This window comes from Zootermopsis nevadensis, unplaced genomic scaffold, assembly GCF_977971745.1.
Source record: "Zootermopsis nevadensis isolate Lab colony 2312 unplaced genomic scaffold, Znev_1.0 Znev_ptg000030l, whole genome shotgun sequence".
In the NCBI taxonomy this organism is placed as follows: domain Eukaryota; kingdom Metazoa; phylum Arthropoda; class Insecta; order Blattodea; family Termopsidae; genus Zootermopsis; species Zootermopsis nevadensis.
The window spans coordinates 1,671,964-1,695,671 of NW_028259162.1; the positions used below are offsets into that span (position 1 = coordinate 1,671,964).

The 23,708-nt window shown below is 41.4% G+C and overlaps 2 protein-coding genes and 2 long non-coding RNA genes across 8 annotated transcripts; 2 read left to right on the plus strand and 2 right to left on the minus strand.

Annotated features, from left to right (window-relative positions):
• Nucleotides 1-830: 830 nt before the first annotated feature.
• Nucleotides 831-9,278, minus strand: SmydA-1 (SET and MYND domain containing, arthropod-specific, member 1). 4 transcript variants are annotated; one of them, XM_022059806.2, is made up of 8 exons: nucleotides 8,871-9,277; nucleotides 4,634-4,777; nucleotides 4,250-4,513; nucleotides 3,781-4,032; nucleotides 3,191-3,501; nucleotides 2,701-3,071; nucleotides 1,879-1,997; nucleotides 831-1,212 (listed from the first exon to the last, which is right to left on the minus strand). In XM_022059806.2, the coding sequence occupies exons 1-8, from the start codon at nucleotides 8,880-8,882 to the stop codon at nucleotides 1,054-1,056; spliced, it is 1,632 nt and encodes a 543-aa protein (XP_021915498.2). In that variant the 5' UTR covers nucleotides 8,883-9,277; the 3' UTR covers nucleotides 831-1,053. The 4 variants fall into 4 exon arrangements, 3 of the variants coding, with proteins under 3 accessions (XP_021915498.2, XP_021915501.2, XP_021915502.2); XM_022059809.2 differs by lacking the exon at nucleotides 8,871-9,277 and adding an exon at nucleotides 8,181-8,850; XM_022059810.2 differs by lacking the exon at nucleotides 8,871-9,277 and adding an exon at nucleotides 8,013-8,162.
• On the plus strand, nucleotides 4,642-8,517 carry LOC147872103 (uncharacterized). The gene is made up of 2 exons (XR_015537958.1): nucleotides 4,642-4,783; nucleotides 7,987-8,517. It is a non-coding gene; the product is annotated as an uncharacterized LOC147872103 (long non-coding RNA).
• Nucleotides 9,279-14,562: 5,284 nt separating the features above from the next.
• Nucleotides 14,563-23,225, plus strand: LOC110827817 (SET domain-containing protein SmydA-8). Of its 2 annotated transcripts, none has more exons than XM_022059862.2 (8): nucleotides 14,563-15,049; nucleotides 15,912-16,102; nucleotides 19,568-19,708; nucleotides 19,795-20,158; nucleotides 20,270-20,461; nucleotides 20,554-20,792; nucleotides 21,340-21,599; nucleotides 21,763-23,225. In XM_022059862.2, the coding sequence occupies exons 1-8, from the start codon at nucleotides 15,026-15,028 to the stop codon at nucleotides 22,002-22,004; spliced, it is 1,653 nt and encodes a 550-aa protein (XP_021915554.2). In that variant the 5' UTR covers nucleotides 14,563-15,025; the 3' UTR covers nucleotides 22,005-23,225. The 2 variants fall into 2 exon arrangements, with proteins under 2 accessions (XP_021915554.2, XP_021915555.2); XM_022059863.2 differs by lacking the exon at nucleotides 14,563-15,049 and adding an exon at nucleotides 17,780-17,901 and having other exon boundaries at nucleotides 15,970-16,102.
• LOC147872104 (uncharacterized) lies at nucleotides 20,151-21,926 on the minus strand. Its single transcript, XR_015537830.1, has 2 exons — nucleotides 21,806-21,926; nucleotides 20,151-21,646 (listed from the first exon to the last, which is right to left on the minus strand). It is a non-coding gene; the product is annotated as an uncharacterized LOC147872104 (long non-coding RNA).
• Nucleotides 23,226-23,708: the final 483 nt, after the last annotated feature.

Sequence of the window (23,708 nt, forward strand, 5' to 3'; positions counted from 1 at the left end):
GGATCCTTCCATCCTTTTCTCGGACTGGGACCTGTTCATATACGTTCTTGGCAGATGATCCAGAAGTGGTTTGCCATTGCCTTCTTCTGTGTGTGAATGGAGTAATTGTTGGGATGCCACGGAGGAAAACTCCGTGTTGCCTAGACCACGGCCTTGCCCAACACAAGTTATAAATTCGGGCACCGCCGGGACTCGAACCCGAGACCCCAGGATTACAAGGCCAGCGTTCTAACCGCTGGACCACCGACTAAAAATGTTCGCATTTCTGTTCTTTCCCTCCTTTAACCAAAATTTTGTGTAGTTTTGTACGTATACTCTTGTTTTATCGGCAGTGAACGTTCTGATTTATTAAATGTGCAACAATATATCTCCAAAAAAATATTTTGTTACAACAGCACATTTATCTCTGCTACGTTATTGTCAATACGTCGACTTATGTTATGAACAGGGTGATTAAAAATACCTGTGCACGGACATGTTCTATGTGGAGCACTTGAGTTGTGTCTGTGACCCAAACTGTCACCTTTTATTCAATTATGCCGTAGACGGTGAGAGCTGTTCGGACCATCAGAAGCGACTTTTAAATCACCCTGTATAAGTATACCAGGATGGGTAGAATCCGGAGAATCGTAGAATGACTGGTCCTCCCGTCATTTAAATGTAACACTTTATGGGATTCTTAATTGAAGTGCTGATTTGACTAACCAACTTCATGGAACAGAGTAGTTGTTCAGAATATCTCAGTCGTGCAGCCTGTAAAGAAATTACCCGCCTTTATATACATTTATTACCTATCCAATGCATGCTACATGCTGCCACCCATCTCACTCTTCTTAATTTGACAACCTCGATTTTATTTCATATCGTTGTTATACATTTTTGTCAGGAAAATTAAGACATAAAGGATCGTATTATCAATATATAAACATGTCAGCGGGCCTCTTTCTGCCTCCAAAGCGCGCTTTTCCTTGCTTATTTTCGGAAGATGTCAGCTCAGACCCTCCTCGAAACACGTTCAGGTCATCGGGACTGATCCATTCACCGATGTCTGTACTATAGTGGGCTATCGCCGATAGACGCGTGGATATTCTGCAGAAGTGTGTTAAGGTCTGTCAAGTTCTTCCTGGCCTGCAGAGCAATTTTTCCTTCTGGAAGTGTTTCCGGTTCGTGGCTTAGGAGGAACGATGCTTCCGTCAGAAGTCGCTTGGATTCCTGCGTGGACAGAACAACATCGCGTTGTTATGACGTAATTAACAGAAGGCCAAGGTTTCTGTAAATGTCGTCCTTGGTGACACAACGTCCTGTCGAAGCGACATTCTCAAGCTTTGTATTCTGAAGAAGGAGAAATTTAACGTCGTCGATAAAGCAGGCCTCTACATATTCTTATGTACTTAAGTAAGATGGACTTTTCCGTGTACCTATGCACTGTGAAGACTATAGGTGTCGGAACTTGACGGAGGAGACAGGGGCTAGTCTCAGGCTTCGGCTGTTTTATCCTCAGCGAAGGACCTCCAGGTACCAACTGAATAGGAAATTCGGGGTCTAGACACACCGGTTACAAAGAGAGACATCTGTACAACGAGCGGGAATTTAACCTAGTTGTCTTGCCAGCAGCAAGTCACTGATAAAGCTAACAAATGCGAGGATAATATTAAAGTGAATACAAGAAAAGTGTAGTTTAATCGTTGAGAGATGCATTTACCATTAAGAAAATAGTAGTGGGTACTAAATAGAAGATGGTCCAGTAATCTTATGATGATACAAAGAGCGTATGATGAATGTACGATGCTGAAAATTAGAAATTAATTCTTGTTCGAAACGCATTAAGCAGTAACCTTATAGCAGTATGGTAATGTTATGTGACGTTATTTTACTTACGAGCAGACTATCTCTGAGGGCCATGGGGTCTAATTGACCCCTGTTCGAGGCCCTCCTGGCCACCTCGGCTACAGCGGCGTGCAGCTCAAACATCAGCACGCCCCTTACTCTGTGTTCCGCTGCGGAAGAGAACAGTCTCATCGTAATTAGGTACAAGTCATTCACGCGTAATTCAAATGGCTCTGCCGACGATTTGGCACAAAATCATGATATTTAAAAAAAAAACATGTATGTGGAATGACACATTAACGCGTCACTGTGAATTTCGTGATTCTTGTGCCGTAACTCACATACGTATTACACGCCTGAAAGTTTTATCTCAGGGTTATAGAAACGCGACACTTTTCTGCGTCATTGCAACAAAATTGGTGAGTTGCAGAAAACTTCAATCCTCATGAATACTAGATCTAAAACTTCTTGACGATGGTGAAGAGTCAATTGAATAAAAATTTTCTTGGATATTATCCATCGTCTAATAAATATAAAACGTAAAACGACGTTTCGGAGATGGGACTCTATCTCCGTCTTCAGGTTCCTACACAGTTGGGCCCACTAGATAGAGCTAATCCCTATCTCCGGACCTCTTGGATATTATCCATCGTCTAGTAAATATAAAACGTAAAACGACGTTTCGGAGATGGGACTCTATCTCCGTCTTCAGGTTCCTACACAGTTGGGCCCACTAGATAGAGCTAATCCCTATCTCCGGATCTCATGAATACTGTTTAAGATGTTGAGTTATCTCTTAAGGTTGTATCAAATGATGTATGTTGAAAGTTAGTGATGAATTAGCAGGGATATGAGAGAGCTTTCGGAACTTACCTGGCACCAGGGTGTTGATTAGTTCCAGTACCCGTCGGCAGAGAGAGGCCTTCTCGGACAGGTCTTGGTCTGAGATCCCAACCAGGCCCACGTCGCTGGTCTGTCCGTAGAGTTGAGCAAGGGCTAATCTGACGTCTGTGAGGTAGTAATGGTTGGGGTGCAGCTCCGGGGAAAACTGCGCCAGGAAGTGCTCGCAAACCCGCAGGTCGCCCTTCTGCATGCTGCTTAGCGCCGAGCCCACTCGCTCCAGCACCGACAGCACCCTGGGCGCTGTCTCCGACACGGAACATCGTCCGCACCGCCAAATGGTCGTCCCCAGGTCGCTGTCCTCCAGAAGACTGTTTTCAGGTACCAGGTACCCGTCACACGTCCTGCAGGAAAAGAGAAAAAAGGAAATTGTTGAGAATGGAAGATAACGAGGAAGGGAGAAAAATGTTTTATGAAAGAAGAAATTCCCCCCCCCCCCCCCGACGTGCTGACAGCCACTCACTTGCTCAGACAGCGGACTGCGCTGAAGTACGTCCCGAACTCAGTGGGATCCGCGCACCGGACACACCGGCACCAAAAGAACTTGGTTTCCGCGAGGTGATGACGCCTGTTGGCGGTGCCCCACAGAGCGTCCGTATAGCAGATGGACAGGTGCTGGCCCTTGAGAATAGGCTCCAGTGCGTGGATGATGAGACCTCCTTCAGGAGTGAAGCTTTTCGAGCAGTTCGGACGGCAACTGTGCTCCAGAAGAGAGGCCTGGTCGTACACCGCCACGTGTGGGGGATCGGTTACAGGAACTTCGTGTCCGTTCACCTGAAACACGCTTCTTCGCTTCAGAAATCTTTTGAGAGACGGAGGTCAGAGGATAACAGAACAATGGAACTCTCGGAAGTGTCTCGGTTGGCCTTTCTGGGTTGTAACGCCGCGTATGAAGCTTGAAGGAAGACAGAGACGTTTCGGAGGAATACACCGCCGCCATCTTCAACCAACAATGACATAAGTACCACCAGGAGATCCTCATATATCATTCGGGGAAATATATTGTGTTGGTTGATAGTGAACACTTACGACACCCGTAGTTGTGATTCTAACCTGCAAAATCCCACAGACTCGCAGAATCTCTTCCTCCTCAAAGTCCTGCAGGTGGAAGAAGTGACGCAGGAACTGCGCCACAGTGACGCGGTCGTCCTCGTAGCGTCGCGTCTTTTTGCGCTCTTCGCAGTGCGACTCGAGAGACTGAAGGCGCTCCCACTTAACCGGGTCAGAGTCGCGGAGGTACAGACAACGGAGCGTCGTCACACATTGGTAGATCGGATGCGGCTGAAGGAAATTCCTTACTGTAACCTGTAACACGCACAAAACTAAGCAGGAAGCCGACCCTTTTTGCATTTGATAAGAGAGTGTCAGCCGATGAATTTGATGTTTTTGGCGAAGCGGAAAGCGTATCACGAAATTCTCGTTCTCAAGTCCGAAGAAAAAAAGAGAAGTTTGGTGAGATCCAGGGCAGAGGGGGTGGGGTGGGGGGGGTCCCCGGGACGTATTTAAATAGGGAGGCCCATACCTTGGAGCCCTTCTTGAGCTTGGTGATGTCACATTCTGCTCGATGTGCCGGGGTGCGCGCGCAGTCCTCGCTGCACATCGGCCAGCCACAGTCCAGACATGCACATGCGGACTGCTCTGTGAGTATCCTGTAGCATCCCAGGCACACAGGAGGAGTTACTTGTGAGGGCCCCGCCACCAGAGGTTGTTCGTCCAGGATCACCTCCCCCACCTTGATGTCCCGCGTGGCGATGAGGTGCCTACCCAGCGCCTTGTTATCCGCAACCTGCATGACAAACATCAGCTGTTCCCATATAATTGCATTCAGATATCAATTATTATCAATCAGACGTTTCGGTAGTTGATGACATTCCCTGTATTTATACTAGCTGCGATTTATATTTGCCTTAAAGGGTTTGCATCTGCTTCGGTGCCCCTTCCAGTCCAGTCTCTGGTGGTCTCTGCAACAGTAGTAGATCACGTGACACCCACCGCACCGCTGATTGGCTGGTTCCGTACACACTGCACAGGTTTTGGGTCCCATCGCGCCCTGAAAGTTTTCACAACGAAATGTGACGCCACATGAGGAAGGAACCTACGTAATGCGAGTTCTTGGGGCCCTTAAAAGTTCCAGCCTTGAGCTCCTTCATTCAACGTGTCAATTCACGTGTTTCGTTTTCACTGTCCGCTCCTTAAATATATTGAGGTTATGGTTGACATGGCTTGTCTTCTGGGAACTCACACGTCATGTAATTTTATATAAACCGATAGGCGTTTTACAGATACCTACTTACCGCCAGGATTACGAAATAAGTATAATGACTATTCGATGTGCTGGGTGACTTAGGTTCGACTCCTGGTAGAAGCAGGGATTTTTCTCGTTGCCACAACGACCAGACTGGCTCTGGGGCTCACCTAATCTCCTATGCAGTATCTACCGACGTATATTCCTGAGAATTAAGTGTCTCGGGTGTGAATCAGAGGTTATGAATCCATGGAGCTGTACCACCACTTCGTCATGCTTTTTTATGGCTTCCGGTGCTTTACCTAAATCGTTAAAGAATATTTACCATGGACTTCGCTGTTCGGTCAGTTCGTTTTAAATTCATTAATTAGCACTATGGACCATTTTAAACACATTTAATTCATAAGTTGATATAATTGCGTCATATTATGAATTAAAATTTAATTATTCGTGTTTTTTTCCGTCTAATCACAATTGTATATAAATAAAATTTATACATAAGATATTAAAATATCATTTACATATTTGGTACAACTTTTTACTACATGTTTCGGTTACGTTGAACCATCTTCAGGTGTAAAGTTAAAAGTTAAAAATTATAATCTTATAAACTAAAACTTAATTACTGTTTTTGTGTAACTTCTGATGATGTTTACATCCAAATTCATTGGAGTGAGGGTATATTTTGAAGTGATAGTGGTTTAACATTGGCCTGTAACGTAAATAATTTAAATATTTTTTATTATTACTGAACTTGAAAGAACGAGTGTAGAAGACAAAATGTAATAAGGTAAAAATAAATAAATAAAGTACCAAATATGTAAATGATATTTTAATATCTTATGTATAATTTTATTTATATACAATTGTGATTAGACGGAAAAAACACGAATAATTAAATTTTAATTCAATGCGTGCCGATGTTTAGAATTTACATTTAAACTGAGGATCTACCTTCTGTTGTCACAGATTCTAGGTGAATCTAATATCATGATTTTTTCATAGCATTAAGGGTGACACCTAGAATCAACTCTTGTAATGAAAACTACCTGGCGCCAAACGACTCCCGGAGTTGAAATTACATGACGCTGTGCTTTTAAAACGAGGCCCTGGTCACATTACCAGGCGTATTACGTTTTTGTTGACCAGAGTAATGAGCCAAAATGTCTGGGATAGTCCTTGGAATCGTGGCATTGACACTGGCAAATATTCGCAGTACAGGTCTCACAAAGATAAATGCACATGCTAGAGACGATTGTCAATTACAACGTAAAATTGCACACATTGATCTCGGTGACCGGCCATTTTTTGGGCTGAGATTTATCGTGGTTTTTCTCAGACCCTCCAGGAAAATGTTGGATTACGTAGCCGCGCGGTCTGAGGCGTCATGTTTCGGACCGGTGATACGGAATGCGCGCTGGGGGAGAAGAAATTTTCTCATGAGATTTTCGACCGGTGTATGGGACCGGTGCCAACCCAGCATCGTGAGGAAACTGGGGAGCTAACGATATGTAGCTTAATCCGGTCAGGAAAGCTAGCGATGGCTGGGGGTTCGTCGTGCTGACCACACGTCATCCTATATCTGGTTGGATGATCGTTCACCTCTGCTTAGGCACGTGAACGTAAGGCTTTGGCTCTCAGAGGGTTCTTACGCTACGGATTATTATTATTATTATTATATCCAATTTATTATTATTTTTATGCCCTAAATAGACACTGATCCCCTTTTTTTCCAGCGATTAAAGAGCGTCTTTGAAGGAAGAGTTAACGTGTCTGACAGATGTTTCAACATTCCGTGCCAGAACTCACGGAATATATCGGGAACGTAGTTTGGAACAGCTAAGTGTGCTGTCAGCAGGGTAATATCATAACGCGCATGTTTACAGCTGCTGGTAGCAATAAAACAGGACTGAGTTTCCGCTTGTTTTGATGTTCGCTCTCTGACGTTGTAAAAATAAACTGGGTTCGCTCTCTGCCGCTGGGTAGATCTGAGTTCATTACGTAAGCATTCGGGCAATAGAGAGAGAGAGGGAAAGAAAGAAAAGTTGATGGAACCGAGGCACGAAGCAACCTACAAAAATGGAACAAAGAATTGCTCGCTTTTGTACTCGTAATGAGAACATAAAAGATTCCAAATGAGTTTTCTAAACACTTTATGGTTTACTTATGTCAGGGGGTTCTAAACCTCTTCCAGACTTAAGGCCGCATTAGACGTTATCGAATCGCTGGCCACCGACTTATAAATGAGAAAATTTTTATCAAGAATTCATGGCAGTTTAGTGTAAACAGATTAACATTTTCCTCTGTAATTTTCTTTCACAAAGTCACTCTTTAACCCTTCAAAGCCTTGTGGTAACTATATGCAACACCCAGTTTATGAATCAGTAACTCCGTATTGCCTACAAAGTGTTTTTTTGTCAGTTTAATATGGTTCTCGGTGTAAATTGAAATTATTTCCTTGCCCAGATTTAATGGTGAAGTATTGTGTTTTCTTTGTGGTACGGACTGAATTCTTAAATGTTATTTAGACGAGTTTTCGGCTTCAAAGGGGACAATTTTTGTTGTCTCATCCGTCCTAATTTTCCACCCCTCCCAGTAAGATGCGTTTGTCATTTGGCGAAAATGTCCCTCACAGCAACTAATTCCGCTGAATATCGACCACATTAACGTAACAGGTTTTATAATGGCAGGTAACTAACTTTTATCATGAACAGAAAGACACAGTATCGCATTGTATACGCTGGTCGCACAAAGCACATAGACGGAACGCGGGTTGAGAACTCGTAAGTCAGGTCCCTTTGAAGGATTCATCCGAGGCAGTGTTGTAAAATCGTACTTCTTGTCCGATATTAAAATCCGCGAGTTGAAAATATTACCAACGCATTGCTTACAAATATAAAACAGCAAAACACTAATCGAAGTCAGAAATCTGACCGCGATTATCACAAAACAGTCACTTTGCATCTATACAAAATCCTTATCCAATTACTTGTAATAAACTCACTTGCCTGGAGACAAGCCGACGACGGTCAGTCCATACCTTTCTCTCGGGAACAAAAGATAGTTTGATTTTGAGATTTTAGCTTCTAGCCAGACGTCTATTTCTGCCCAGCTCCTGCTACAGGCCCCAACACAATGACCCACTATTACCTGCGTCCTCTGCAGCAGCAAATCCATCATTGCCATCCGCTGTTCTATTTATAAATACCTGACAACTGACTTTGGTTTCACTGAGGGTCTTTGCGCCTTGTAGAAAAGCCTTGGTGATGGAGGCAATAAATCGCTCTGAAACGTCGGCCAGTATCTACAAGACCACGTGGTAAAACACCCCAACAAGACAACCATCTTGATCAACAGTTTCTGATTGATTTTATAAACACTGATAGTTTTGTGACGGACAAAAAAAATGTTTATCCTTGTACAAAATAATTAAAGTCTGACAAAACTAGCAGATAGTTGACTTGTTCGGTTGGTGGGACTGAATACTTTATTTCACTACACGCGTGTAATGTTGGCTGCCTACGAAAAGGTGCGAGTTCTTGTGCCATTCTGTTTCAATGATTCACTTTTGATTTCAGTGTCTTCTTGGGTGACTGATGAAAGTTGGTTAAGAATTTCTGTTTTGATGGAACTCAGATGTTCATTATTGTGTTAACAACAGCCTGCCACTGGATCCTATCCTGAGCACGTTAAATCCAATCCACACGCACCGCATTCTTAAACAGCCCGTGTCAGCTAAGCACACTTTTTAAATTTGTCTCTTCCCTGTTGGATTACCGACTAAAATTTTGCATATATTTTTTGTATCACTCATATTTGCTAACTTTACAAAGAGCACAGATTACATAGCTGATGACTAGTGGTATTTATGATAAAAAAATTAGGGGTATTTTCACACCTGTCTGTCCATGGACCAACGTCAGATCCTGATTCTCTGTCTCATTACATAGTAGTTTTCGAAGATCTTCAAGATTGCGCTGTTCCCAGAACGGTCGACTTTGTAGCTTTGTTGTTGTTGTAAGCCAGACAGCCAGAGATCGATCCCCTGCGGAGGTAGAAATGTACAACTCCGTCTTTCGGGTGAGAGTTGCGTCGAATATTTAGTTTTAACCAATGTTTTGGGGCGTCTGATGGATTCTCCAGTGGCCACGACGCAAATAGTCGCCATAATTCGAATAAATTTTATAAAAGAAATGAGCGAACTCGTGTTCTTCACGTGATCACGGTAGAGAAATAACTGTACCCTGATACAGCCAACAGATGCGTTATAAACAAGAAACCTCCAACGCCTTGGTCTCTCGCCCGGTAATCTTGTGTTCTTATAACTCATTTGCATCTTGGCAAACTCATTTGTTCATCTCGTACACGTGAAATCTTGGAGCGAGGCCGAGGATTTTAGACAACTACTACTACTACTACTCATGCCATCTCTTGACACTTCAACCTAACTAATTGTAGCGTCTCGTAAACAAGACGCACGTTTCTATTGCATTATATAACAATGACTTCTAATATCTCATTAGGGAGAGTTAATAACTTTTGACTGTATTGACAGATGTGGCCTGCGTGAAAATTTTAGTAAATTTTGAATGTTGAATGAGGGTATATATATATATATATCCATAATTGTGCATTATTTACCGTTTTACGAATTTTGAAGGTGGATCAATGATTTTTATGGACCCTGAAGCTTCATTGTCATGTGTACAACAACCCGTCTCTGGTTCTTCTCGTGAGCTAGTTTAATCCCGTCCACAGCCTTGTACTGTATTCGTCTAACATCCATTTTAATATTATACTCTCATCTACATCGGATTCGAGGCAGTGTTTAATGCATTCCGAATGAATTCCAGACGCTGTTGGCCATATTGTAGCAACGTCTTTAAATAAGACGAAACGTTGGCTGTTACTTTTATAAAGCAAATAGCTCCAAGCATTGGTACAAATAGGTTTGTGATAAATGAGACGCCATTATTTAGATTTGTACCTACCTGGACACTGAATCAGGACCATTCGATTTAACTCCGCATTACAGTATCAAAGATAAAGTAGCAAAATGTGCTCACTTATTAAAATTGGTGTATCAGGGGATCGAACTCTGATAGCTGGAAACGATTTCACTGCACCGACCGGACTCCACATGCAAAAGATGTTTTGTTTTGAATATTTGTACAGCTGAAACACCAACTGTGGTTATTATTATTATTATTTAGTGTTCTGTCTGACGACAGGTCCATATGAACAGGATCCTTCCATCCTTTTCTCGGACTGGGACCTGTTCATATACGTTCTTGGCAGATGATCCAGAAGTGGTTTGCCATTGCCTTCTTCTGTGTGTGAATGGAGTAATTGTTGGGATGCCACGGAGAAAACTCCGTGTTGCCTAGACCACGGCCTTGCCCAACACAAGTTATAAATTCTGGAATCGAACCCGAGACCCCAGGATTACAAGGCCAGCGTTCTAACCGCTAGACCACCTCATCTTATTATTATTTAGTGTTCTGTCTGACGACAGGTCCATATGAACAGGATCCTTCCATCCTTTTCTCGGACTGGGACCTGTTCATATACGTTCTTGGCAGATGATCCAGAAGTGGTTTGCCATTGCCTTCTTCTGTGTGTGTGAATGGAGTAATTGTTGGGATGCCACGGAGGAAAACTCCGTGTTGCCTAGACCACGGCCTTGCCCAACACAAGTTATAAATTCGGGCACCGCCGGGAATCGAACCCGAGACCCCCAGGATTACAAGGCCAGCGTTCTAACCGCTAGACCACCTCTTTAATTCTGTAATTAGTTAATAAGTCTGTTGCTCAGTTTATTTTCTTCTGTTTTTATCATTTTCTTACTCTGCTATTCCTCAGGAATAGCGATTTGTAAAATGGTGTCCGAAAGAGTGTAGCTCGCTTCTTCTGCGTCGAGCGTTTCTTCAGTACAATTAAGTGGGAGACGAAAGATTTAGCACACAAGTGAGTGCCAAGAACTCGTGTTTTGATTCCCACTATCTCATTTTGAATTACCGTGGCGTGCAGTTGGAGAACTTCTGCACTACACATTGTTATTCTGGCAATTTGGGGGTCCCGGAATTTGTGACAGGCTGGTGGAAATGTTAATGTTGCATGCTGGACTAACGGACCGTTCCATTGCAGCAGGTGGATTCGACGTAAATCATATTTCTCTCCAACCTGGAGTGCCACATAGATCGCTTTTGCGTTCCGGTACGTAGAAATAAAAACTCATTATCGATAAACTTCGGGTTGGTTGCATTACATAAAATCGTGATAAATATTTATCTTTGCCTTGAGATTTCTTATACCACCACTCGTTCCTTTATAAAGTTAAAACTGTAGTTAATAGTTTAGTAACTTAAATAAACATTTTGTCCTATGCTTAGTGGAGGTAAAACTCAAAGACTGAACAGGTTTTATATCCAAATAGTTGTCCCACTGATTGAGTCGCCTCGGATATGTTTTTTTCTCGTCATCGTAGCTGACCTGACCCCTCTGAGGCTCTAATCATTACCAGCGCGAAGCTGGCAACCGCCTCGATGTCATGAAAACAGCAAAGTACAGTCTCGTCGTAGTGGGCGTAGATTGGGCCTATCAGGGGACCTTACAAGGCCGGTCGGGCAAACCGCGTGTGTGGTCACTTGCAGGATAATTTTAGTCCAGCATCAGCACGACGGTGATGATGATGCACCACTGAAGACCTCCCCCCCCCCCCGGCATCAACAATAAGCTGTACACTCACTAGGAATGCAGTGACCCAGGTGACCAAATCTTATCTCTCCTATTTCGAGGATGAATATTTAATAATACGCTACATGTTTACAAAAGAGAGTTTGGCCTTCGAGAAAAATCACGTCCGTATGGAATGTTATTGAACATACATTAAATATTAAAAGTCTAATGGTAACTGTATGTACCACCTGCTATAACGCTCTGTAAATATGAATTTCGTATTTATGTTTCATTTGATTCCCGCTGTAAAAAGCGATTGTTTCCTTAAACAGCGTTAACAAATTGATCTTTGTAATGGTGAAGGCCTGTGTTTTCTTCGCGGTACGGACTGAATTCTTAAATATATAATTTGGACTAGCTTTGGCTTCAAAGGTTAAAGTACTGGTTAGTTCTGTATTCATGTGTTAGAACATTTTAATATTTTTGGCTTGAGGCCTGTTATTTTCTGCTCTTTGGTTTATATTCACAGAGCAGCTTCACAATTCGCTTCTAAATAATTGTGTTCACTTGTTCTGTAATGTAATTCTTTTGTTTATGTATTGATACACACTATTCGCAGTTATTCTCTGATATCTAGTATCGATAGTTAATTAATTAATTAATTAAGCTAAGCGAATGGCATTTGGAACACATGTCGGTCATAAAAATAGCTGAAAATCCTTTCTGGATATTTCTTATGTACGCCAAGAAACCTTGTAGCAGTTGAAAGGAAGTTTATGTCCGCGAATAATCAAGTAATCGAAATAATGCTAGTCTGCGTCACACATGCTGGTTTGTATAAACCATATTTGTTCCTCGACGTAAACAAACACACTGAAGCATTTACAGAAAGTATACCCATAAATTCTTCAAGGAATTATAACTTGGGTGCAGAATCAGACATGATACATCTGACGTCACAGCTGTACGCTAAATAAAGCAATCTAAGAATTGCTTATGACACATAAAGGAGCAAAATATTTCCGGCCCTGCGGCCAAGCAGGTAATCGCAGCGATTCGGCTCGGTGTCACATTCGTGTTTCGTACGAAGGCCAAATTTCAGTGTTTACATACACGAGTCACAAGGGACCCGCCCTCTTTTCTGAACCACAGGTCTACCTTTTGTATTTTTTAAAAATAAAAGTCTACGAAGCTGAAATTACCTGACAGATTTGTATCTGTGTTATATCCTTAAAGGACAAATAAAAATATTCCTCATAAAAATCGCGAGATTTCAGGTTATCACAGTGACGATAATGAAGATGACTGTTCGGATTATGCGCCGTGCGATGTGGTAGAAATTGATCGACGTTTCGGAGACGCTCACTGCCTCTAACATAAGGGCGATGGAGGCCGAAACGTCGATACATTTATGAGCAAAATTCAAGCAGACAGCAATCTCCTCACAAAAATGTGCAAACATTTTAATTAAACCTGAGCACGCAGTGATTATGAAGAATTTTAAGATAACGGAAGACCCGAAAAATAAGTAGGAGAAGATGATGAAGATGGACGAAAAGGTGAAGGAAAAGAGGAAGAAGGAAATCAAATACTCGTTATTATATGTTGTGTCCTTTCCTTCATCTTACGTAAAATTTCTACTCCCAGTAAACAGACTTGGATATGAAAATGTTAAAAGTCGTGCAGCAATTGGGCTGTGTTTTGTCTGAAACTGATTTGCTTGTTGAAACTGAACAGTTGGGGATTGAGTGGCGACCTAACCTAACTGGTAAGTTGATGTCTGGATTTTCTCTTTTACACAGGACAGAGGCCCCATAAAACTCAAAATTTAAACAATTCTATTGTCAGAAAACTTTTGTTGGCGTCTAACTCACAAACAATAACTTGACGGGACTTGTAAAACCTGCTCACATTTCACCTTCTAATACGTGTTTATATCTCTTTTATGGAAGACTTTTGCAGATAAGTTTACAGTACACTGCTACTTTAGTTCTCCATTTAATATAATTCTTCTTACATATCTGCCTTCAAGTGTTATGGTAGATAATAACCGACGTTTCAGAGATAAGTGCGTCTTAAACTTCTGTCGGTATCTACCAGAATGCATGATACAACATCCCAGAAGACAGTCGTATTCATATGCGTCGTCGTGGGGACCTTAAATCACGCGTGGAACGACTTACATGACGAATTTCTAAAATTGTAATTTTACAAATACGCAGAAATTCCTCTGCACTGCCTAAATTTATCTCGTGAACAAAGTGTTTCTTGTTCTTCGCATCTGTGATGTTGCTCTGTGGATTGACATGTGGGATTTCGATTCAAACAGAAGGTTTGGTAGCGATCATGAAAACATAGGAAAGGCTGTGTTCTATGAGAAAGATTCATTGTTTGTCTTCATAACATGGATAACCTGGTCTGGCTTCTGGTATTCGCGCTGTCGCCATATTCGAAACGTTTAAAATAAACTATGACGTTTGAAGGTTACCTTGAGATTTGTAGCGTATTAAATTGAAAGTGGACAGAGAAAGCAAATTTGTGGTTAAAAGAAGAAACAGGGATGAATATGTATAGTTACGTTGTCTGTCTTCCGAGTAATTTGTCACACAAAGAAAAAAGAATTATATTAAAAACCCTCTAAGGAACTGTGCCAACTCAGTTTGTAATAAAATCCTTTCTCATAGAAAGAGCTTACCTCAATCACTGGACTTGGCGATTTCTATCGGATCCAACTTAGTAGGTGCCCCTTCCCAATTTTTTAACCTGAGGACGGAAGCAAATCTAGCTTACGAAACGTAGTATTCTTTTTAAAAACACAGACGATGGACATAATCCAAGAATTTAGTGATCCAGAGAGTCTTTCCTCATACAGCGCTAAGCAGTTTATCTCCGTAATGGTGAAGTGTGGTGTTTTCTTTGCGGTACGGACTGAATGTTTAAATGTTATTTAGACGAGCTTCGGCTTCAGGGGTTTAAAGAGCGATCGATACCGTATCAAAGTCTTCGATTCTGTTAGTAAGACAATTTGGAAGGACAGACGGACACGTGAGTGTGGAGATGGCTGCTTAATTTTAGATTTAGTAATGGCAGTGCATTCAGCGCAGTGGAAGTGAGACAATCTATTGAGAAAGTAGACGTTTTGGTACAGTCTGTGCCTGTAATAAAGTGATTGGTGACGAGACGGCCGGTCAATCTTGGACCGTGGCGCGCCTGCGTGTTTCGGCTGATGTGCGGATACAAACATTTGGCCTGTTGATATCGTCGGATGATGAGATAGATAGATACATTGCTGGGAGGCTGTGGATGTGAGGGAACAGTGGGTCAGCTCAGTGAACGTCCAGACCTGACTTCTGACTGGTACTTCACGACATTGTCATGCCAGGTACAAGGAAGCACAAGGTAAGAGTGCCACGTGGAACATTACGCGTCGACAGACCAGACACAGATGAATTTAATACAATAAATCCTGCTTCAGCGGAATTCAAGGGGGTACTAGTTTCAGACAGTTTTATATGAGTATTTAACATACGTGCCTGCTTCTAAGGAAAATATATCGTCAGATGTAGAAATCTGTCGCATGTAGAACTTCGTTTATGATCGACATCGAAAGTCAGGAATTTATACAGCCAATAATTAATTAAAATTTACAGTTTTCCTTTCCCTTCTCTGTTGTGTTTTTATTTTGAACATTTTTTTCAAGCAGAATGTTAAAGTAGATGTTCTGTTGACGGTCGAGCTTAATTATTTATTTCTGTCTGTGACAGGAATGTTGCTTATGAGATAATCCCAGGAAAATAAAAAACAATATCGATCCGTCGCCCTGTTGGGGCATGATGGCACAAGATTTTATGAGTTCAATGCAAAACACATTGTCTGATGTGTGTTCGGGTGTGCACGTCTTTTGGGAGTTGGTTCGATTCTCGTGTTCAGTGGATTCATTGTCATTGCCTTGATATCCGCTTTCACTGATTGTAAAGAATGTTAGAGATTGTGATGACGAGTGAGAGATATTGTTTAGAATCTAAACAGACTTTTATAATAAATATTCATTTGTGCCCTCGGTAAGCAAGCTACTGACATTTATATTTTCCTTGCAAGTTCTACACGTATTCTTAGTACATTAGTCACAACAGATAAACTTATTTGCCTACAAATGAGTGCAATCGGAAATTATACATTTTGCCTCTAACAAAGGAATTCATAAGATACTCTGTTGAAAGTTCTCACATCTGATGCTAAATGAAAGTGTTTTATTTCCCAGAAATCTGGACAGAAGAACAGGCATGGCCATACGGTGGGCTCCTCTTCGGACAGGCGCTGTGGCGCAGATGCCTTGAAAGACGGTGGTCGGCCTGAGGAAGGTAATGAAGCACCAAGAGACAAAGAAGAACAGGATATCGAAGCCGGCGATAACCTTCCTTACGTTATCAAAACGTCTGATGTAATGGGCAGGTAAGTAACGTCTCGACCTCTTTTCTACACTCAGTAGAAACCTCGACAAAAGAACTGACCTCCTTCGTTTATAATATAATAGACCTGGTTTCGAATATTGCACGTTCAGGGAGACAGGAATAGTTACACGCAACATCCTAGTCAGAAAACCTGACGCGTGGAGATTACCCGGAAGAAACAGGGTGGAGAATAATATTAAAAATGTCCCCAAATAGGATATGGCAGTATGACTAGTTTCATCTGGTTCAGAATAAGATACAGCAGCTAGATATTGTGTCCACGGTAATGATCCTCCGGGCTTCTTAGAAGGAGAGTCGAGCGACTACTAGCGTTTCAAAGACTCTGTTCCATAGGGTAAATATTTTATATATATATTTCAACCGGTACAGCGTTTAGAATTAGATGTTAATCTGTAACCCTGCCAGTGCTTTGAACGAGATATCTGGTTAGGAGACATTAGTCATTTCTGTTCTGAAGAACTTCGGTGTTTCATATATACTGAATTGAAAATAAAATTTACTGACATCTCTTTACATTTGGAGATGGCATGTAATTTTTAATTAGTGTAGTTTGAAAGTCACAGTGGAAATGCAGACTGAAAAATTAAAGATCTTTCAAATCGAACGTAACAAAGAAATAAAAATAATGAACGAAAGTTTTGTAGGAAGACAAGAAGAGACAGACGGTACAAAGAGAGACAATTCGAAAGTAGACAAAGCAAGGACGAGGGGGCGGAGAGACAGTGAAGAACGAATGGAAATAATTGTCCTTATTACCATATTCAAGTACGAAGTACGATTTTAACTGCGAACTTGCCATCCTGGTTGCGTTAATCACTGCAGACTGACTGCACGCAAACAATGTCAAGACACGTGAAATCAACTGATGTCTTCAGTGACAGCGAAGTGTGAAATAAGTACGGCCAGAGAGTGTGTATGAATCACTGAAGAATCTGTTCCAAGGATATGCAACCTATAAAGAACATGGATCACACGGCCAAGTTTGTAACCAGCCCAGAAAAAAAAAGAGCTTCGAAGATAATTATTTTTTGAAATGGGCCTTTTCTTTGCGACTTTTTATCCTTCGTTTGATTTGATGTCCATTTATTAGTTACAAAAACGTATTTTTTGGCAGATGGAATCAGCAGTAGGGATACTGAATTTTTTAAAGTAAGCGGCCAAGCCACAGCACATGAATAGGGGCACAGTGGTTACGTCCATGCATTCTTAACCCTGGCACAAGGTTGAAGAAACATTTCTTAGAGATGTGATCATGTTTGTTGTTAGGAAAGGCAGAAAATAGTACAGATGTTGACAACTAGAGAGTTCTAAATGACTAATTTAGCATAAGATAACAGGAATAATAAACTACTGGAAGTTATAACCAAACAATTTACTCTATAATGAACTCGAGCGGTAGTCCGTATTACACGTTCTTTCAGTGGGCTCCAAAGTGTGCGCCAACCAAGGATTAGAAACAACTTATTATCATAATCAGATTAAAATCTCTACGCATTAATAATATATAGGTCTGTGTTCCTCTTATGACTTCGACTTCACGAGCCACAGTTTGGGTTATATTGAATATACAGAATGTGCTGTTAATAAAACTTTGGCTGTATCGTGCAAGTAAAAAATTGCTCTGATGTTCTTTATTTTCGTTATGTTTTGTTAATAGAACCGTCTGCAAACATCTTTCGTATTGTTGGAAGTGATGGAAAATTGCCAACGTGGACATCTGCCAGTTTTATAGCAATTCTGGACACAGCGGGGTTCGAACCCATACGCCCGGGGTCTCAGGTACCATTGCCAAAAAAACAGACTGTCATGCAGTTGGCCCAAATCCATACTTGGGAATCTGATTTCGAAACTGCCCAGATTCGCCATTCCTCCGCCTTCAGCGGCACGCGTTAACTAAAAGCGGTAATTTATTTTAGTGGTGCCATCGAAGTTCTGAGTAAACAACGCAATTTTTGAATTTGTTTATATATAAATCCATTCTCAACATGCATAATGCATTTTGCAGAATAAAATATCAATTAATAATTAAATGGTCTAAGAATTTCAGAAAATACTTTTTGTAAGTAATTAAAATTAGCAGCGATCGCCCTTTTTTTATATCCTCTGCGTTCAGAGCGGCTCCAGGGCCCACCCGTCCTCCTATCTAATAAGTAACGGGAGTCTTTTTCCGGGGTAAAACGCGGCAGGGGCGTGACACTGACCACTCAGCTACTTAAAGTGGCGTGTAGCGAAATTTAGTACAATCACAAAATAAAAATGAGAGAAAAAAAAATCATATCTAAAATTTGTGTCAACGTGCCCCGGTCTCCCCTATAATTAAGCCACAGCTGTTGGCAAGCACACTATTAAATGAATTGAATGTGTTTTTATGAAGAGTTGGAAGCGGATTTCGGTTGACAGCAACAGCTGTTTCCCGTGAGTCCTGTATCAAAGTGGCAGACCGAAATCTTGGAAGCTTCTCCTCTTGTCATGGCTGACAGCATCCCACAGCAGGATAACTATTCCTCTGAAGAAACGCCTTGGGGTTGTGTTCGGTTTACGTGAAAAAACCGTGTCCCTCTTCCAGCAAGTATATTAAGTGATTATGATCTGGATTCTGAGACCACGAGGTCTTGTAGGTGGTTAACAAACGTTTCGTAGCGACGAATCGCCTACATGTTAAGGGTTAAAGCAACCCAGTATATCAAAATCGCAAATCCCGATAAGTTAAAAATATCCAATTTCGGATATTATTATTATTATTATTATCATCATCACATCATAATTATTATCAATTAACCTTCTAGAGACTATTCTTGATGTTTTCAATTTAAAGAGAATCAAGTTTGGTCCAGAAACACTCAACATTAACAAAGATTTAACTTCATCCTTTCGCCCAGAAAAATATACAAGATAGTGTTCGCCGTTCTCGGACGGCAACTTCTCCGACACGGAAGTGAGGCGTGTAGACGAAAGAAGAGAACCAGGCGTACGCTAGCTTTCTGCGGAATGCGTATTCGACTGATGGATAAAATTCGACTAAACCATACATACATCTTGTCTCTCCTTTTCTTCCTTCCTGTCGGTCTCTCTTACACCCGTCTATCCGCTGAACGTATTTTCACCAAAATTTATCGGCACACTCCAGTCTTGGTTAAATTCGTGGCGCTGTACACAAATAGGCTATCTGCATACGTTTCTATCCACGGAAATAACTAGATAGGGAATCCCCAAGTTCAATTAGTTACCTTACTTTGTTAATTACCTGCCATACAGACAACTCTGACGTCACTTACACATTTTTTGAGGGCAAAGGTCAAATTCTGACGAAAGTGCCATGATTACTAATTACATTTCCTAATTAGTCTCTTTTTTTAATATTTAAACGGCCTCGAAAAATCAGTGAGAAGCTGATTAGCACATCTGATTGACTGTGCACACACTTATTCTTATTATTATGTCACAGATATTTAGTGGCATCATGTGACTTGCGACCTGGACAACTCATCATGTCTGTACATCCCCTGGTGGTGGGACCCCCACAGGGCTGCCAACCTCTGTGCCTTGGCTGCTATAAGAAGCTTGATCTGGACGACAATGCATACAGGTTAGGTTAGGTCAGGTCGATCGCCATTTCGATTACATTGTTCCATCAAGTGTTACGATGTAACACCAGGCCACTGTGCTGTCCAGGTGCGAGGGCTGTGGTTGGCCAATGTGTAGCCAGGGCTGCTCTGGACGGGGTAGGGAATATGGACACAGTGGGGCAGAGTGCCAGCTGTACGAGAGAGTGCGCCCCAAGCTGCTGGCTGCCGACAGCAACGCCCTGACGCCCCTGTACCTGGTCGTAGTGCCCCTCAGGTGTCTCCTCCTGCAACAGCACGACCCTGACAAATGGCACTCTCTGCTCACAATGGAGGCACATAATGATATACGCCAGAAATTACCAGTCATCTGGCGCAACAACCAGGAGAATGTGGTGGACAGGATCAGGAAGGAGTGGGGCATGACGCAGTATGAGGAAGACCTCATCCATACAATATGCGGCATTCTGGAGGTACAATCTGTTAATTAATTTATTAAACCACTGGTACATATAATTTTATGTCGGTCTGTTGGTTGATCTCGAGCCATGTTTTATGTGTAATGATGAAGATTGTGCTTTCAGGTGAACGCTTTTGAAGTTGGTCAAGAGGGGGTAAGTATCAGAGCACTGTACCCCTGCGCATTCTACATGGCACATGACTGCGTCCCAAATACAGGGCACACGGATGACAAAAATTTCCAGTTGCGGGTTAGGGCCACCACAAAAATCAACAAGGGAAGTTCCATCTACCTCAGCTATGCTTACACTCTCCAGGTAGACTATAATGTCGGAAATCTATTTCTAAGTGGCCGCAGGCCACATGAGAAAAATTCCTTTCTGTGCTGCATAGTTCATTGTGTGTCTAGGGTACACTGAAGAGAAGGGATCACCTGAAGGAGAGCAAGTTCTTTGACTGCACATGCGCTCGGTGTTCTGATGCGACGGAGCTGGGCACGTATGCCGGGGCACTCAAATGCCCGCAGTGTGCCACGGGTATTGTCGTCTCCACAGCGCCTCTCAACCGCGACGCCGACTGGTGCTGCACCAATGACTCATGCACAGGTTACACTGTTCCTGCTCGCTCCGTCCGACTTCTTATGGACAAGTGAGATTAATTCTCCGTTTTATCTGGGTTTTGCAAACATTTGGCATGTGAAAGTGTCCCATTTCAGTATCAAGAATAGTCGGAGTTGTCTCGTGGGCTGCTGTTTATCACAGTTTTACTGTAAGGGAAGATCATAAATTGTGGGTGTCTTAAGGACAGAGAATTTGGACCCAAGATTGAGGAAGTAACAGCAGAATGGTTTTTCTTTTCTGTCACTTTTAACACATCCAGTTCAATCCATTCACTGTAAAAACATATTTGGTCCAGTGTGATCATCTTCTGGTTCAATTCCCTGATTATTAATACATGGTACTGTAGAGCATCTTACCCGTCAGTTATTCTCATCACCGCTGCAGTTAAAAACAGTCTGATGACATCATAATTGTGTGTTGATAGAATGAAAAAGAATGAAGGTGGTACTGCCACCAGAGATAAATTCTCTGGAGCAACGCAGCTCTGTTTGGCATCATATATTCATACTGCAGCAGAATATCATCTAATGGTTTAGAGCATATAAAGCCTTGAATTAGTTTGGCGATATTCACAGGATTGGTGACGAGGTCGAAGCATTGGATGAGAGCAGTATTCCGACTTTGGAAGCGTTTCTAACACGCTACCAGAATGTCCTGCACCCAAACCACTATCACTGCCTTGGAGTGCAGCATTCGCTGTGTCAGTTGTACGGTAAGGCACCGGGGTTTCTCATCAACGACATGACCGAGGCGCAGCTCCGGCACAAGCGTGACCTCTGCAGGCAGCTCCTCAAAGTTGTGGATGTCTTAGAACCTGGATACTCCAGACTCAGAGGTGAGTTCTGTCTATTACTCACGTTACTGTAGGCTGGGAAGCTTTGTCTGTTTACATATAAGGGAGACATTTATTTCAAATAAACTGCAATCAGATGACGTACCATTTTAAATGAGATATGTCATACCGAGGGTTAATAAACCCAAAGTGTGAATTTCTCCAGGTGTTCTGCTGTATGAGCTGCATGCTCCACTGATGATACTTACGACACGGGGCGTCGAGGCGCACGCTCTCGCCTATCGCGATCTTCGGTCAAGGCTTAAAGAGGTGGCTGCCTGTCTGGAAGAGTCCAGTATCATTCTCAACTTTGAACCTGAGACATCAAATGAAGGCATGATGGGACGTGCTGCCAAGGATGCTCTGATGCGTGTGCGAGAGTGGCAGAGGATAATTACAAACAGCTGATGTGAACAGACTGTACCAGAGATGGGATGAACTTCAAAGTGAGGTCATGTTCGATCTCCAGCTTGCCTGTTTACGTACCTGAACACTTGTGAGGGAATAACAGGATTTCATTTTTAAATATTTTTTTTTAAAAAATACATTGCACAATTTTCCAACATTCATGTCACCATAAATTAACCACTGGAATGTGTATCAAACTTTTACTCATAATACTATCATTGATCAAACATTCTATAAATGAAAGATTAATGGTTCATGTGTTTAACCTGATATCTGCACTGGGTCTTTGCAACAAATATTCTGTTTAATATTTCGTGGGCATTCGTCCCCGAGTATAAAGTGTCTGGATTTTTAAGTTGACCAGGAACTTACATCTAGTGCTAATGATCAGAGTGCATGCATGTATTTTATCTCCACAGTATTATACACCCTCATACCCTGTCCAGAAACTGATAATCTTCAAATTTCCAAGCATCTTTAGGTCCTCTGGGTAATCATTTCATTCGCTTATAGTACTGAATTTATGTATATTAAAACTGGAATTAAAAGAACTAAAGTTATCAGTTTTGTATGTACAAATAGCTAGAATATATTCACACACAAGAGAGAGACTCATTTTTATGTAATCCTAATATTAGTCTTATTACGCTCTCTTATATAATTAATACCTTGCCACTGTATAATGAATTGTCTCAAAATATTGTACAATAATATGGGATGAAAATATGTAAACTATACTGTTCTGAGGAGATCAATATTTGTTAGAAATATTAGTGATCTTATTGTGAAACATGTAGAATTTAGTTTTGGTAAAATCATTTCTGTATATCTTTTCCATTTTAAATGATAATCTACTTGAAGACCAAGGAATTTAATTATTCAGTTGTTCTGTCCTCAAGAATATTTAATTTTCATACTGAATATTAAGGCTGCGTTATGGTATTGATTTTAAAATTTACTAGGTTTGTTTTGTCAAAATTTAGAGGAAGTTTGTCATAAACAATTTCTTCAAAGTCATAGAAGTCTTATTTGCTCATAACTCTAATTTATTAATTAATTTTGTTTAATATAATTCCTGTATCATATGCATAAAGTATAGGTACAGAATCTGAGTTCATTAGGAGGCAAAGTCACTAATATACAGTACAATGAGAAGTGGACGTAAAATGGAACACCATGTTGTATTTTTCCCCAGAATGAATATACAGAATTATGACTCCAGCCATGAAAATGCTTTGTTATTTATTCCATAACATTTTATCTAATAAAATAAAGGTTAACACAAAAGCTTTGGCTATGTTGCAAAAATTCCTGCTACCAATACTTTTTTGTTAATTTGCTAAATATGATTTGTCACCTTTTTTATAAAGCTGCTTAAGTATTTTTCCTTATTCCGATGTGTGACCTACCTACAGCTGCAAAAATATGGGCATTGAGGTGAAGATACAGATGGACAGTTGGATGCGCAACCGGATTCACCAAACGCCAGTCTGACATAACCTAACTGTTTGAAACGAAGTGTAAATACATGCCCCGCCTTTCAGTTTTATTGGCAACAACTACAAGATATTTTCAGACGAAAAATAGTTATTAAGAATGACGTAAATTTTCTATACTTCACAGTAGGAAATTTCAAAACAATTTCCAATGGCACAACAAATTATCTGTTTCGAAACAACCAAAAATATACGATCCTAATTATAT